At 42.6% G+C, this 14660-nt stretch overlaps 1 protein-coding gene across 3 annotated transcripts in view; it reads left to right on the top strand.

The window, feature by feature from the left end:
* LOC108517454 (protein ZNF738-like) overlaps nt 1-14111 on the top strand; it is a 28971-nt gene extending 14860 nt beyond the window's left edge. For 2 of the 3 annotated variants that reach the window (XR_001882111.1, XM_017855391.1), the window contains 2 exons: nt 8083-8178; nt 13291-14111. Coding sequence is in view for 2 of the 3 variants with exons in the window: in XM_017855391.1 (XP_017710880.1) it covers nt 8083-8178; nt 13291-13442 (248 nt within the window). In the remaining variant the exon portion in view is untranslated. Of the gene's footprint in view, nt 1-8082; nt 8187-13290 lie in introns of those variants that run through there. The other variant, XM_017855392.1, reaches the window with a different exon arrangement.
* Nucleotides 14112-14660: the final 549 nt, after the last annotated feature.

The raw sequence follows: 14660 nt of genomic DNA on the forward strand, positions 1-14660 counted from the left end.
TTTTTTTTTTTTTTGGAAACAGCCTCACTCTGTCACCCAGGCTGCAGAACAATGGTGCAATCTTGGCTCACTACAACCTCCGCCTCCCAGGTTCGAGTGATTCTCCTGCCTCAGCCTCCTGAGTAACTGGGATTGCTACCAGGCCCGGCTGATTTTGTATTTTTAGTAGAGACGGGGTTTCTCCATATTGGTGTGGTTGGTCTGGAATTCCTGACCTCAGGTCATTCGCCCGCCCTGGCCTCCCAAAGTGCTGGGATTACAGGTGTGAGCCACTGCACCCTGCCAATTTTGTCTATTTTTTCCTAGAGATGGGGTTTCACCACGTTAGCCGGGCTGGTCTCCAACTCTTGACCTCAGGTGATCCACCCAGCTTGGCCTCACAAGATGCAGGAATTACAGGCGTGAGCCACTGTGCCTTTTGGAGACAGGGTCTCACTCTGTCACCTACACCAGAGTGCAGTGGCACGAACATGGTTCATTGCAGCCTCCAACTCCCAGGCTCCAGCAATCCTCCCATCTCTGCTTCCTGAGTAGCTGAGATCACCGGCACATGATACCATGCCTGGCTAATTTTGTATTAGCCAGGGGACTTTAGCCCGGGGACTTTGGCCAGCCTGAGCGACACGGATCCTGAGAGCGCACCCGGGTAGGAATTTGCCCCAGTGGAAGTCCTCCTCAGAGCAGTGTATAGCAGGCCTCCGCGGAGGATCAACACAATGGCTGAACACCAGGAAGGAACTGGCACTTTAAGTCTGGACATCTGAAACTTGGTAGGACTAGTCTTTGGAACTTGCCCACTCCATTTGAGTGGAAGTGTGGCCTGATCACCCACGGCGTGCCTGTACCGGCACTTTGGTTTTGTTTTGACTTGACTTGAATTGTTTGATACTTTGGTTTTGGTTTTGACCTGGCTCTGATTGCTGGATACTCTGATTTTGGTTTTGATTCTGGTTTAGTATAAACTGAAAAGGTGTGTGTGCGCCCTTTTACCCACCCGTTCTTTATTTTGAGGTGTGAGCGTGGTGTTTTGTCTCGAGGAGACATGGGTCAGACACAAAGTAAGCCCATTCCGCTAGGAACTATGTTGAAAATTTTAAGAAGAGATTTCATGGAGACTGTGGGGTTACTATGACAGCAGGAAAACTTAGAACTTTGTGTGAAATAGATTGGCCAACATTAGAAGTGTGTTGGCCATCAGAAGGAAGCCTGGACAGGTCCCTTGTTTCTAAGGTATGGCGTATGTCACAAGGTAACTGGTAAGTCAGGACACGCAGACCAGTTCCCATACATAGACACTTGGTTACAGCTGGCGCTAGACCCCCCCACAGTGGCTAAGAGGGCAGGCATCAGCAGTGCTAGTAGCAAAGGGACAGATAGCCAAGGAAGGATCCTGCTCCACTCGCCAAGGGAAATCAACTCCTGAAGTTCTGTTCCACCCAACACCAGAAGATCCATTGCAGGAGATGGCTAATCAGGACAGGTGATCTAGGTTCTGGAGCTTCTCCAGGGCAGTTTAATTTTTTATTTAGAAGTAGCCTGAGTCTCTCTTGTCTGTTTTATCACTGGGCCATGAGCCCAGGATCACTGGGAACTCTCACAATCAGCTGGGCGTCTTTAAGATGTTTGAGGATGTCCAGAGCAGAATTGTGCCAGGGTAACAAAAGTGGTTAATTCTGCTTCTGTTTCAGTGCAAAATTGAGACATCCTGTGTCTTCTCCTCCCCTCACACAAGAGATGACTTTGGTGGGTACCCAGATGAGAGTTTCTCCAGTTTTCTGGTACTTGGGTGAAAACAAGCAGAATGTCTGAAGACTCAAACACATAAACTAATTGCTTTTATTTTATATGGCCATTAGAAAAAATAGATGAAGCAGTCATGGTTCCTACCATCCAGGAACTTTTAGTTGAGACTAGCAACTGAATAAAGGGTTGAATTAAGCATCATATGGTTGATACAATGAACAGTTGTATGCAAAAGACCTTGGGCTTTATTTGGGCCACTTTCTTTATTTTGTAGTGACTTATGTCATCACCTGAAGGGATACTTATGAACAGAGGAGTTGTTATTATTATATGTATTTCTATTACCTGCTAAGAATATATATTTATTTTCTAATAATTACCCTAGAAAACCTTAAGACATTTATTTAAATTGCTTGTTAATATGCATTATATAATTGACAGGGCAGTGGCTAAAAAAAATTATACGAACTCTGAGATACAAGTTTCTCTTAGGCAAGCTTAGGAAAACAGAACTGGAAGTACCCCAGTGGCACAGAGAACAGAATTCTACATAAGGTCCACTCCCTTCCCCAGTTATATTCAGATTCACTCTATTTGGGGATCCTATTTAGATCTGGCCCCACTCTGGAGTCTTGCCTCACAGAAGAGATGAGTGTTTTGGCTGGTGAATCCTGCTGCCTTTCTAAAACTGGTGCTCACAATTTTCTGCACCCCAAAGGAGATAAATGGGGAAAAATAAAGTATGTGTTTTAAGGTCTTCATTTTTTTTTTTTTTTTTTTTTTGGGGGGGGGGATGGGTTGGCTCTGTCACCCGGATGGAGTGCACGTGGCGGCATTCAGCTCACTGCAAGCCTCCACCTCCCGGGTTTACGCCATTTCCTGCCTCAGCCTCCGATTGCTTGCGGACTACAGGCGCCGCCACCGTCGCCCCTGGCTAGTTTTTTTATTTTTTGAGGTAGAGATGGGTTCACCGTGTTAGCCAGGGAGGTCTCGCATCTCCTACCTCTGGATCCACCGCTCTAGTCAGGTCTCCAGTGCTGGGATTACAGGGCTTTGAGGCCACCGCGCGCCGGCAGGTCTCATTTTAATTTTTTATTAATCAGTGTTGCAGAGACATTCCATTTAGCAATTGTTTTTTATTCCTGCAGTTCGAGTAGTTGCCCTCACAAGTCACAAAATAGTAAATTAAAACACAATAAATTTCTTAATTGCATCTAAACTTTTCTAATCCAGTCATTGTCTTACATTTGTTTTATTCTGTACTTTTCTTTTAAAAAACCAGAACAGACAGAAGGTGATACATCATGCTGGGCCCTAACCTAATGCTGGGAATTATTAAACACTAGTACCAATCCGCGTGTTATGAGATTAAATCAACAATGTGCTATTCTAGCGCAGTTTGCTCTGCACATACTCTTGCGGCCGCATATGTACCTGCCTTAGTAAACAGTTGCCATTAGTACAGTGCTACATGTTGTTTTACCAATGCAGGCTTATTCAGGCATTGCTACCCCCTTTGTTGCCACTGTAAACTTAAGATCCAGCAAAGAATTTGATGCTTTTAGGGATGAGATTATTGCTCTTATTTGTGCTAGAAGTATTGTGTTGTGACAAGAATGCAAGTGTAAGACCCTCTGTGCTGGCACCTGCTTTCTCCTAACTAATGCTAGTAATGAGCCTAGGGGAGCATCATCAGCATGACAGGCGGACTTATTAAACACACACTTCATTCGGCCGGGCGCCGGTGCTCACGCCTTAATGCCAGCACTTTGGAGGGCAGAGGCGGGCATATCACGGAGGTCGGGAGGATTGAGCATCTGGCTGACCAGTGAACCCGTCCTCTACTAAAAATACAAAAATTAACCAGGATGTGGTGGCAGGCGCTGTAGTTCCCAACTACTGGGAGGTGAGGCAGCGAATGGCCATGAACCGGGAGCGGAGTTGCAGTGTGAGGCCGAGCTCGGCCACTGCGCTCCAGCGGGTGACAGAGGAGACTCCCTTGAACAAAACAAAACAAAACAAACAAAAGCAAAACAAAAACACCTTCATGCCCTACTCTTTGCAAATCCTGAGATCACATTACATAGAGAGGACTTTGTAAAATTATCGAGTGGTTTATAAGCCTCATTAAAGCTTGAGAGGCATGCTTAGCTAAATGGTTATAAACCCATGGTCTATTAATTTGGCTGCAAAGTTATACAGTTCTGCCATTGTAAGCTAATGTGGATTGCTTAGGTGGATACTCAAATTACATTGCCAATCACAGAAATATTCGTTGCTCTTTCCACGGTTCTTTTTATGTGGACACAATCATGTTTTATATTAAGTGCTTCATGTGGACTCTAAGGTGAGGCCGATCAAGTATGAGCGGGTTGAAGTACACCATGGAGTTCAGTTTCACCTATTTATACAGGGTGATCATAGGCCTGTTCTGGGTGCGATTGGTATAAACAGGGGCGTGGCCATATTTTCATTACGTAGAAGGAGATTGCTCGGTGTCTGGGCCAGGGGAGAGCCACCTGAGACTGAAAAGGAGAAACTTATATTTCTATCTCATGGAACACTCATTGCTCCTGAATGTTTTTCATGTCTAAAGGACAGAAAGTAGGTGGACTTTTCAGCAGGTCTTGCGTACTTCTGCCTGGCTGGGTGTGCGTGTAGCAGCGTAAACAGGTGGTACTGACACCTTTAAAGCGTGTATTCTCAAGTATGCAGCGTGTAATTTGTCCAGAGGCATCTCAACCTGAAAAGGAGTCCCAGAGAAGCGAGGAGATACGGAAAAATAGTATTTTTTTAGCTAAACATGTCTCAGATTGGAATGATCGTGTCCACCCTGCTCCAGAGTTCCATACGTTTAGTACTTGCCAATTTTCTTTTTTTGTGTTTTTCCTCCCTAATGAGTTAACTTTACTTTTTAAATTAGTGTCCTAAAAATATTTCTTTTTAGCGCGCTTCTCTAAATCTTAACATCATGGTTGTTTATATGCCTTATGCAGGATTCCACCATTAATTCATGTCTGCGGTATTCCCCCCCGCCGGTATTAAAATTGTTTTCCGTTGCTGGCTGTTGAACATGAGAAGGTGGGATACGTTATATTCCTATTAGGGAAAAGCACAAGATCCTTGTAAAGAAGGAGAACAGGTACAGTTGAGGCTCCATTGTGTTAACCGTTAGTGCCTATGTGAAATGGAGATTAAGAAATGTTATTTAAACAAGTGATGGCTAGGTGTGGGGCATTAGGCTGTTTCCCAGCACTTTGGAGGCCAAGTGTGTGATTCACCTGAGGTCAGGAGTTGTAGACCAGCCGGGCTAATATGTGTGTAAACTCTGTATTACAAAAATAACTGTTGTGGCATGTGTATCTTAGCTTATCGAGAGACTGGTGTTTGGCTGTTGGAGACATCACTTTAACCTGGAGGTGGATGGTTAAGGAGCTGAAGATCATGCCACTGCCTGCAGCCTGGGTGACAGAGTGACGACTCTTGTCTAAAAAAAAAAAAAAAAAAAAAAAATGAGATTATACCCAGGAAAGTTCAAAAATGATATTATCAGTCGAGTAAACTGCTCTCTAGCGTGCTCAAAAAAGACTCCTTAAAAATTACTATTAAAATTATAGGAAAATGTGGGTAAATATCTGTATCTTACTTTTGCATAAAACTGATGCTCTGTATGTTAACATTCAGCCTATAAGTTACTTTTTTTTTGAGGCGCGTTTCACTGTTGTTGCCCAGGCGTGGAGTGCAATGGTGTGATCTCGGCTATTGCAACATCCGCCTCCCAGGTTCAAGCAATTCTCTTGCCTCAGCCTTCGAGTAGCTGGGATTACAGGCGTGTGCTACCACCCATGGCTAATTTTTTTTTTAGTAGAGATGGAGTTCGCCACTTGGTCAGGCTGGTCCGAACTCCCAACCTCAGGTGATCTGCCCTCCCTCAGCCTCCCTAAAGTGCTGGGATTTTACAGGTGTGAGCCACCACGCCCAGCAGCCTTAATTTACTTTATGGGAACAACAATACTTTTTGGGAACAATATTTCAGCAGTTATGCGATTGTTCTTCTGGGTGCGAACAAAAAAAAAAAACCAGCAACACCTGTGTATCTAGCACATCATAAAAATTTGTCCTACTGCTGTTGATGTTCACTTGATAAGAGCCTGTGACACATTTTTTTACTATATATTATTATTTTTCTTTGTATTTATATTTTCTTTTTGAGGCAGGGTCTCACTCTGTTCACCCAGGTTGGAATAGCAGTGGTTGCTATCTTGGCACACTGAACCTCTGACCTCCATAGGTTCAAGCCTTCCTCCTTGCCTCAGCCTCCAAGTTGCGGAACTACAGGCAACCACCACCAATACCCAGCTATTTTTTTTGAATCTTCTCATATTTAAGTATCTTTATGTAAGCTGATCGTGTGTTAAAAACTAATCAAATTTAATCTGGGCAGCTGGCTCTCTTTCTTAAGATTTCTTTGCATATATCTGTCTTGAAAATGAAATACTATCATCTTCGCTGTTATAGGCCAGAAAAAACGGGAAAAACCACAGGTTCTTCCACGTACTGGATTGTTAATTGTTGATAAGTATTCTCTTTTTTTTTTTTTTTTTTTTTTTGGCCAAAATGCATTGGCATACTGGTGAGCTTGTTAGAATTCAAAGACTCAGACTTTATTCCGATTGGATCGGGGAAGAAGGACAAGCTCCGATAGCAAGAGTCGCCCAAGTTTAATTGTACACATAAGAATCTTGATGAGATAGCTTCTAACTCAACATATTTTTTTAGTTTCAAAAATACACAGAAATCCATCTCTATTATGGGAAATATAGCACGAAAAATGTATCTGCCTGTGTTGATGTCCGCATTAATTTTATGCTTTATTATCCAGAAAAATATATATATAAACTGATGTTGTGGGGATCTTATTGCCACTTTTTTTCAGAGTTAGGAGAATACATCATGAGAATATGTCTGCATGAAAATTATTTTCAGCTGGGTGTAGTGCTCAACGCCTGTATCCCAGCACTTTGGAGGCTGAGCAGTGGATCAGCGAGGTTCAGGGATTTGAGACCGCTCTGGCCAATATGATGAACCGGTCTGTACTAAAATACAAAAATTAACTGTGGTTGTTGGTGGCAAGTGTCTATATCCAGCTACTTGGGAGGCCTGAGGCAGGAGAATTGCTTGAAACCCAGGAGGCAGAGGTCACAGGAGACGAACATTCACCATGCCTCCAAGTGAAGACGTTTGCTTAAAAAAAAGAAAAAGAGCATTTATTTAACTTGATGATTTCGAGTCATCCTGTAAGTCAGCTGTTCTGCTTTAGTGTCTCTTTCACCTTGAGGTCATAATAAAAATTCTGCCCCTTGCACCTGGTAAATGTGTGTGTGTGTGTGTGTGTGTGTGAATAAATGTGTGTGTGTGTGTGTATGTTTTCAGGGGACATTAATTCACGAGTGCATAAATTTCTCTGGAAGAGTGGCATACTGACACTGTAAGCCAGAATGTATATTAGGAATGTGATGTTAGAGACTACAGAACCTGCTTCACTGCTCGGGTGAGAATAACTTCAGTAAGAATCTAAGATACTCGTAAGTGTTTTTTTTTTTTTTTTTTTGGTAAAATGTTTTTTGTTAATTGAATGCTTTACATAAGGAGTTTCATCACCATCACTTTTTTTGAAGGAAATCTTGGGAATTTGTCAGTGTAGAAAAGATTTCTTCAATGATAATCTTGAAGTTTACCTTGATCGAACTTTCCATCACCGAGCAGCCTGTATTTTTTATTCAACTTAGTGATAATTTCAAAATTTAGTGACATAAAATATTGTTGCCCACACCTTAAAATGTAATTGTCACCACCAGCTTTTGAGTCAGTGGTACTAGGTAGTGAAATTATTATTATTATTATTGTTATTATTTTGAGAAGGAGTGTTGCTGTTGCCCAGGCTGGAGTATAATGGTGTGATTTTGGCTCACTGCAACCTTTGTCTTACCGGTTCAAGAGATTCTCCAGCCTCAGCCTCCTGAATAGCTGGGACTACAGGCATGTACCACCAAGCCCAGCTAATTTTTGTACTTGTAGTAGAGACGGAGTTTCACCATATTGGGCAGGCTGGTCTTGAACTTCTGACCTCAAGTGATCCACTCTCCTCGGCCTCCCAAAGTGCTGGGATTACAGGCATAAGCCACTGTGCCTGGCCCATTTTCTAAATATTTAGAAATTATTCTTATAAATTAGAATTTTGGGGTTAATGTGCTAGAATAGGCTATTACGTTCTCTTTACTGGGGACATTATTTGAAGAATATGAGCAACATTCATGTTATTTATTTTTAATAAAACAGGTATTGCTGTCTCTAAGCCAGATTTAATCACCTGTCTGGAGCAAGGAAAAAAGCCCTGGAATATGAAGAGACATGAGATGGTGGCCAAACCCCCAGGTAGGTGAGAATGAACACAATGGACAACACAGATCAGAGGTCCAAAGATTAAGGAGAAAGCAGTCCTTGCAATAGAATTTGGGAAGCTGTGTTACAAAAAAAATAGTTTCAGGAAAGCCTGAGATTTAAAAAAATTTTACTCTCACATAAGGGCATCTTCTGTCTTATGCTTTTTAATTCTCTAAGGATTCTACTTGCCCTTTTGTGATCTTCCTTGAAGTTTACAGTGACAGCCAAAGTCATCTTCGTGGCATATAAAAGACTGCACAATCTACTTTTTAATATTTTCAGGTGAACCATAAATATCTGCATAATTGTATGAAACTGTATGTTAGGACAGGCAAATGTCTCATGCCTGTAAACCCAGCACTTTGGGAGACCAAGGTAGGTGGATCACCTGAGGTCAGGAGTTCAAGAACAGCCTGGCCAACATGGTGAAACCCCTTCTCTATTAAAAATACAAAAATTTGCTGGGTGTGGTGGCACATACCTGTAATCCCAGCTACTTGGAAGGCTGAGGCAGGAGAATCACTTGAACCAAAGAAGCAGAGGTTGCAGTGAGCCAATATCGTGCTATCACACTCTACCTTGGGTGAGAAGAGCGAAACTCCATCTCAAAAGTAAAAAACAAACAAAAACTATGTTAAACAATTTTTTAAGTTCTCTTGTTTTTTCATGTTGGAAATATGGAGAGTAGTGATTTCTGTTCCATTTGTTCTTTGTTTTTCTGCATAATCCATCCTGTTTTTATTAGTATAATCTTGAAATTCAGTTCAGAATTATTAAGTATGACATCCTCCTGGTTTGTTCTTTTTTGTCAAGATTGCTTTGGCTATTTAAAGTTTATTGAAATTTCATGTAAATTTTAGGATTGTATTTACATTACTATGTAAAAGATACCACAGGACTTTTTTTTTTTTTTTTTTTTGAGATGGAGTTTCACTGTTGTTGCCCAGGCTGAAGTACATTGGCCTGATCTCAGCTCACTGCAACCTCTGCCTCTGGGGTTCAAGCAATCCTTCTGCCTCAGCCTCCCGAGTAGCTGGGATTACAGACACGTGCCACCATGCCCAGCAAATTTTTGTATTTTTAGTAGAGAAGGAGTTTTACCATGTTGGCCAGGCTAGTCTCGAACTCCTGACGTCAGGTGATTTGCTCCCCTCAGCCTCCTGAAGTGCTGGGATTACAGGTGTGAGCCACTGAGCCCGGTGTTTTTTTTTTTGTTTGTTTGTTTTTTTTTGAGATGGAGTTTTGCTCTTGTTACTCAGGCTGGAGTGCAATGGTGCGATCTTGGCTCACTGCAACCTCCACCTCCTGAGTTCAAGTGATTCTCCTGTCTCAGCCTCCTCAGTAGCTGGGATTATAGGCATGTGCCACCACACCCAGCTAATTTTTGTATTTCTATAAATCAGGTTTCTCCATGTTGGTCAGGCTGGTCTGGAACTCTTGATCTCAGGTGATCCACCCACCTAGGCCTCCCAAAGTGCTGGGATTACAGGCATGAACCACCATGTCTTGCCAATCACATGTGTTTTGCAAATATTTTCACCAATTTGCAAATATTTTACCAATTTCCTTTGAAGAGAGAAGTTGTCCCTCTTTTGAATTTTTTTTTTTGATGTGAAGAAATTTTGAAGTATTGTGTAAATTTTTCTTCTCTTTTTTCTGTTGCTCATGCATTTAATGTCATATCTAAGAAAATGGTACCAAGACCAATTTTATGTCCTTCCCCTATGTTTTTTCTAAGAGATTTGTTTTTTTTTATGTCTAGTATTTTATTAATAAATATATATACATATATATTTTTTACAAGACATCTTATTCTGTTACCCAGGTTGGAGTGCAGTGGCATCATCTTGATGCACTCCAACCTTTGCATTCCAGGTTCAAGTGATTCTCCTGCCTCAGCCTCCTGAGTAACTGGGATTACAGGTGCCTGCGACCTTGCCCAGCTAATTTTTGTATTTTTAGTAGATACGGGCTTTCAACACGTTGGCCAGGCTGGTCTCGAACTCCTGACCTCAGGTGGTTTCCCACCTTGGCCTCCCAAAGTGTTGGGATTACAGACATGAGCCATCGCTCTTGGTCCTAAAATACTTTTTGTATATAGTTCAAAGAAGGGATCCAGCTTTATCAGTGTAGATATGCAGTTTCAAGAATTATTATTTGAAGAGATTATTTTTTCTCTATTGTGTGCTCATGGCAACTTTGTGGAAAATCCTTTGGTCATATACAGAAGGGTTTATTTCTGAGCTCTTTATTCTTTTTTTTTTCTGCTGAACTATCTTTGTGTTAGTATCACATTGTTTTTGTGATTGTAGCTTTTAATATGTTTTGAAATCAGGAAGTATAATACCTATTTTTCAGGGGATGTTTGGCTAGTTATAGTTCATAATCAAATTTAAAAAATTTAAACAACATTTTTGTTAAAAAAAAACAACTATGCTATTAGAATTTTTATAAAGATATTAAATTTGTTCACCCCTGTAGGTTGTATTGACATCTTAACAAAATTAAAATTTTTGACCCTTGAGCAAGAATATGTTGAAGAGTGTGTTTTATTTTTATTTTATTTTTCTAACTTTTTTTTGGAGACAGGGTCTTGCTATATTGTGCAGGCTAGCTTCAACCTCCTTGGCTCAAGCAATTCTCCTACCTTGGCTTCCAAAATTGTTAATATTATAGGTGTGAGCCACCATGCCTGGCCTGTGTGTTTTATTTTATATATTTTTGGATTTGCCTGTTTTACTTTTAATTCCTAGTTTCATTCTGTTTTGGTCAGAAAACACACAGTGTATAATTTTGGTCGTCTTAAGTTTATTTGTTGTTGTTGTTTTGAGACAGAACCTCTCTCTGTCACCAAGGGTAAAGTGCAGGGACATGATTCTGACTCACTGCAACCTCAGCCTCCTGAGCTCAAGCGATCCTTTCATCTCAGCCTCCTGAATAGCTGGGACTACAGACATGCCTGACAAATTTTTAAAATTATTTGTAGAGATGGGGTCTCACTGTGTTACCCAAGCTGGTCTCAACTTTTTGGTCCCAACTGATCCTCCCACCTTGGTCTCCCAAATTGTTGGGATTATAGGTGTGAGCCACTGCACCTAGCTGGTGTTTTTAAATGTGGTAAGACTTGTTATGTGTCCTAAAAGAAGACATCAGGTGCAGATAAACATATTTTTTTTTTTTTTTTTTGGAAACAGCCTCACTCTGTCACCCAGGCTGCAGAACAATGGTGCAATCTTGGCTCACTACAACCTCCGCCTCCCAGGTTCGAGTGATTCTCCTGCCTCAGCCTCCTGAGTAACTGGGATTGCTACCAGGCCCGGCTGATTTTGTATTTTAGTAGAGACGGGGTTTCTCCATATTGGTGTGGTTGGTCTGGAATTCCTGACCTCAGGTCATTCGCCCACCCTGGCCTCCCAAAGTGCTGGGATTACGGATGTGAGACACTGCACCCGGCCAATTTTGTCTATTTTTTCCTAGAGATGGGGTTTCACCACGTTAGCCAGGCTGGTCTCCAACTCTTGACCTCAGGTGATCCACCCAGCTTGGCCTCACAAGATGCAGGAATTACAGGCGTGAGCCACTGTGCCTTTTGGAGACAGGGTCTCACTCTGTCACCTACACCAGAGTGCAGTGGCACGAACATGGTTCATTGCAGCCTCCAACTCCCAGGCTCCAGCAATCCTCCCATCTCTGCTTCCTGAGTAGCTGAGATCACCGGCACATGATACCATGCCTGGCTAATTTTTGTATTAGCCAGGGGACTTTAGCCCGGGGACTTTGGCCAGCCTGAGCGACACGGATCCTGAGAGCGCACCCGGGTAGGAATTTGCCCCAGTGGAAGTCCTCCTCAGAGCAGTGTATAGCAGGCCTCCGCGGAGGATCAACACAATGGCTGAACACCAGGAAGGAACTGGCACTTTAAGTCTGGACATCTGAAACTTGGTAGGACTAGTCTTTGGAACTTGCCCACTCCATTTGAGTGGAAGTGTGGCCTGATCACCCACGGCGTGCCTGTACCGGCACTTTGGTTTTTGTTTTTGACTTGACTTGAATTGTTTGATACTTTGGTTTTGGTTTTGACCTGGCTCTGATTGCTGGATACTCTGATTTTGGTTTTGATTCTGGTTTAGTATAAACTGAAAAGGTGTGTGTGCGCCCTTTTTACCCACCCGTTCTTTATTTTGAGGTGTGAGCGTGGTGTTTTGTCTCGAGGAGACATGGGTCAGACACAAAGTAAGCCCATTCCGCTAGGAACTATGTTGAAAAATTTTAAGAAGAGATTTCATGGAGACTGTGGGGTTACTATGACAGCAGGAAAACTTAGAACTTTGTGTGAAATAGATTGGCCAACATTAGAAGTGTGTTGGCCATCAGAAGGAAGCCTGGACAGGTCCCTTGTTTCTAAGGTATGGCGTATGTCACAAGGTAACTGGTAAGTCAGGACACGCAGACCAGTTCCCATACATAGACACTTGGTTACAGCTGGCGCTAGACCCCCCCACAGTGGCTAAGAGGGCAGGCATCAGCAGTGCTAGTAGCAAAGGGACAGATAGCCAAGGAAGGATCCTGCTCCACTCGCCAAGGGAAATCAACTCCTGAAGTTCTGTTCCACCCAACACCAGAAGATCCATTGCAGGAGATGGCACCAGTGATCCCAGGGGTGCCCTCCCCTTACCAGGGAGAGAGGCTCCCCACTCTTGAGCCCACAGTGCTTGCGCCTCCGCAAGACAAACATATCCCTAGGCCATCCAGAGTAGACAAGAGAGGAGGTGAAGCCTCGGGAGAAACCCCTCCCTTGGCAGCTCATTTACGGCCCAAAACTGGGGTACAAATGCCCCTGAGAGAGCAGCGGTATACTGGGCTAGATGAGGATGGTCACATGGTGGAGAGGCATGTTGTTGTGTACCAGCCCTTCACCTCCACCGACCTTCTCAACTGGAAAAACAATACTCTGTCCTATACTGAAAAGCCACAAGCTCTAATTCATTTGCTCCAAACTATTATCCAGACCCATATCCCCACCTGGGCTGATTGCCGCCAGCTGCTCATGCCCCTCTCTAACATATGATCTAACACATGATTCCTCTCTAACCTCTCTAACAGATGAAAGATGGAGAGTGCTCCAAGCAGCAACTAAGTGGCTGGAGGAACATGCACCGGCTGATTACCAAAACCCCCAAGAGTATGTGAGGACCCAGTTCCCAGGACCGGACCCCGGTGGGACCCAGATGAAAGAGAGGACATGCAAAGGCTGAACCGAGACAGGGAAGCTCTCCTGGAAGGATTAAACAGGGAGCCCAGAAGGCCACAGATGTTAACAAGGTCTCTGAGGTCATTCAGGGGAAAGAAGAAAGTCCAGCACAATTCTATGAGAGGCTGTGTGAGGCCTATCATATGTATACACTCCCTTTGATCCCCATAGCCCTGAAAATCAGTGCATGATTAACAAGTATCAGCTTTTGAATATTCTTTATTTCGCATTATTTTTTCAATGTTACTTTCATAGCTAACACGTCAGATTTGTGAATATGTGAAAATCTGTTTCTGGACTTTCTACTCTGCTCTATCATCAGTCTATATTCCTACTCCAGCACAAATATCCTGCAAATATTTTACAAGAACCTATAGTACATTCCCATATTTGGTTGCACAAATCCATGCAAGTTATTCTTCAAGATTGCTTAGCTATTCTTGTTATTTTCCATTTGTATAAACTTCTGAATCACCTTGTCAAAATTTATGATAAAAGCTTTTCATAAATTCAGTAGAAGAGCATTGATTTTATGGATTATTTTCTGGGGGCAGAAATAACATATTTAAGGTACAAAATCTTCTTCTGCATGAACATAATGTGTCTTCATTTACTGAAAGTTTCCCTTGATTAACATATTATAACTTTCAACATAAAGTTCTCTGTGCATATATCCACGTCTCTCTCTATCACTGTATGTGTGTATTGTGTTAACTTATTTATATTTTATCTTATGTTGGGAAGTTTGTTAGTTTTTATCAGTAACATACAGCCCATTATCTTGCTGAGGTATTAATACAAGATATAGATTCTACAGTTATAGATATTTGTATTTCAAACATAATAAAATATAAACCTTTAGTCATTAAACAATGTTCTTATAAGAATATGTCACTTCTGGGGGGTGGAGAAAGATGGCCGAATAGGAACTGCTCCAGATTCCAGCTCCCAGCGCGAGACACACAGAAGACAGGTGATTTCTGCATTTTCAACTGAGGTACTGGGTTTATCTCACTAGGGAGTGCCGGACAATCGGTGCTGGCCAGCTGTTGCAGCCCGACCAGCGAGAGCTGAAGGAGGGTGAGGCATCGCCTCACCTGGGAAGTGCAAGGGGGGAGGGAATCCCTTTTCCTAGCCAGGGGAACTGAGACACACAATTCCTGGAAAATCGGATAACTCCCACCCCAATACTGCGCTTTAAGCAAACAGGCACACCAGGAGA

The sequence above is a fragment of the Rhinopithecus bieti genome, unplaced genomic scaffold (genome assembly GCF_001698545.2).
Source record: "Rhinopithecus bieti isolate Rb0 unplaced genomic scaffold, ASM169854v2 scaffold_41721, whole genome shotgun sequence".
Classification (NCBI taxonomy): Eukaryota; Metazoa; Chordata; class Mammalia; order Primates; family Cercopithecidae; genus Rhinopithecus; species Rhinopithecus bieti.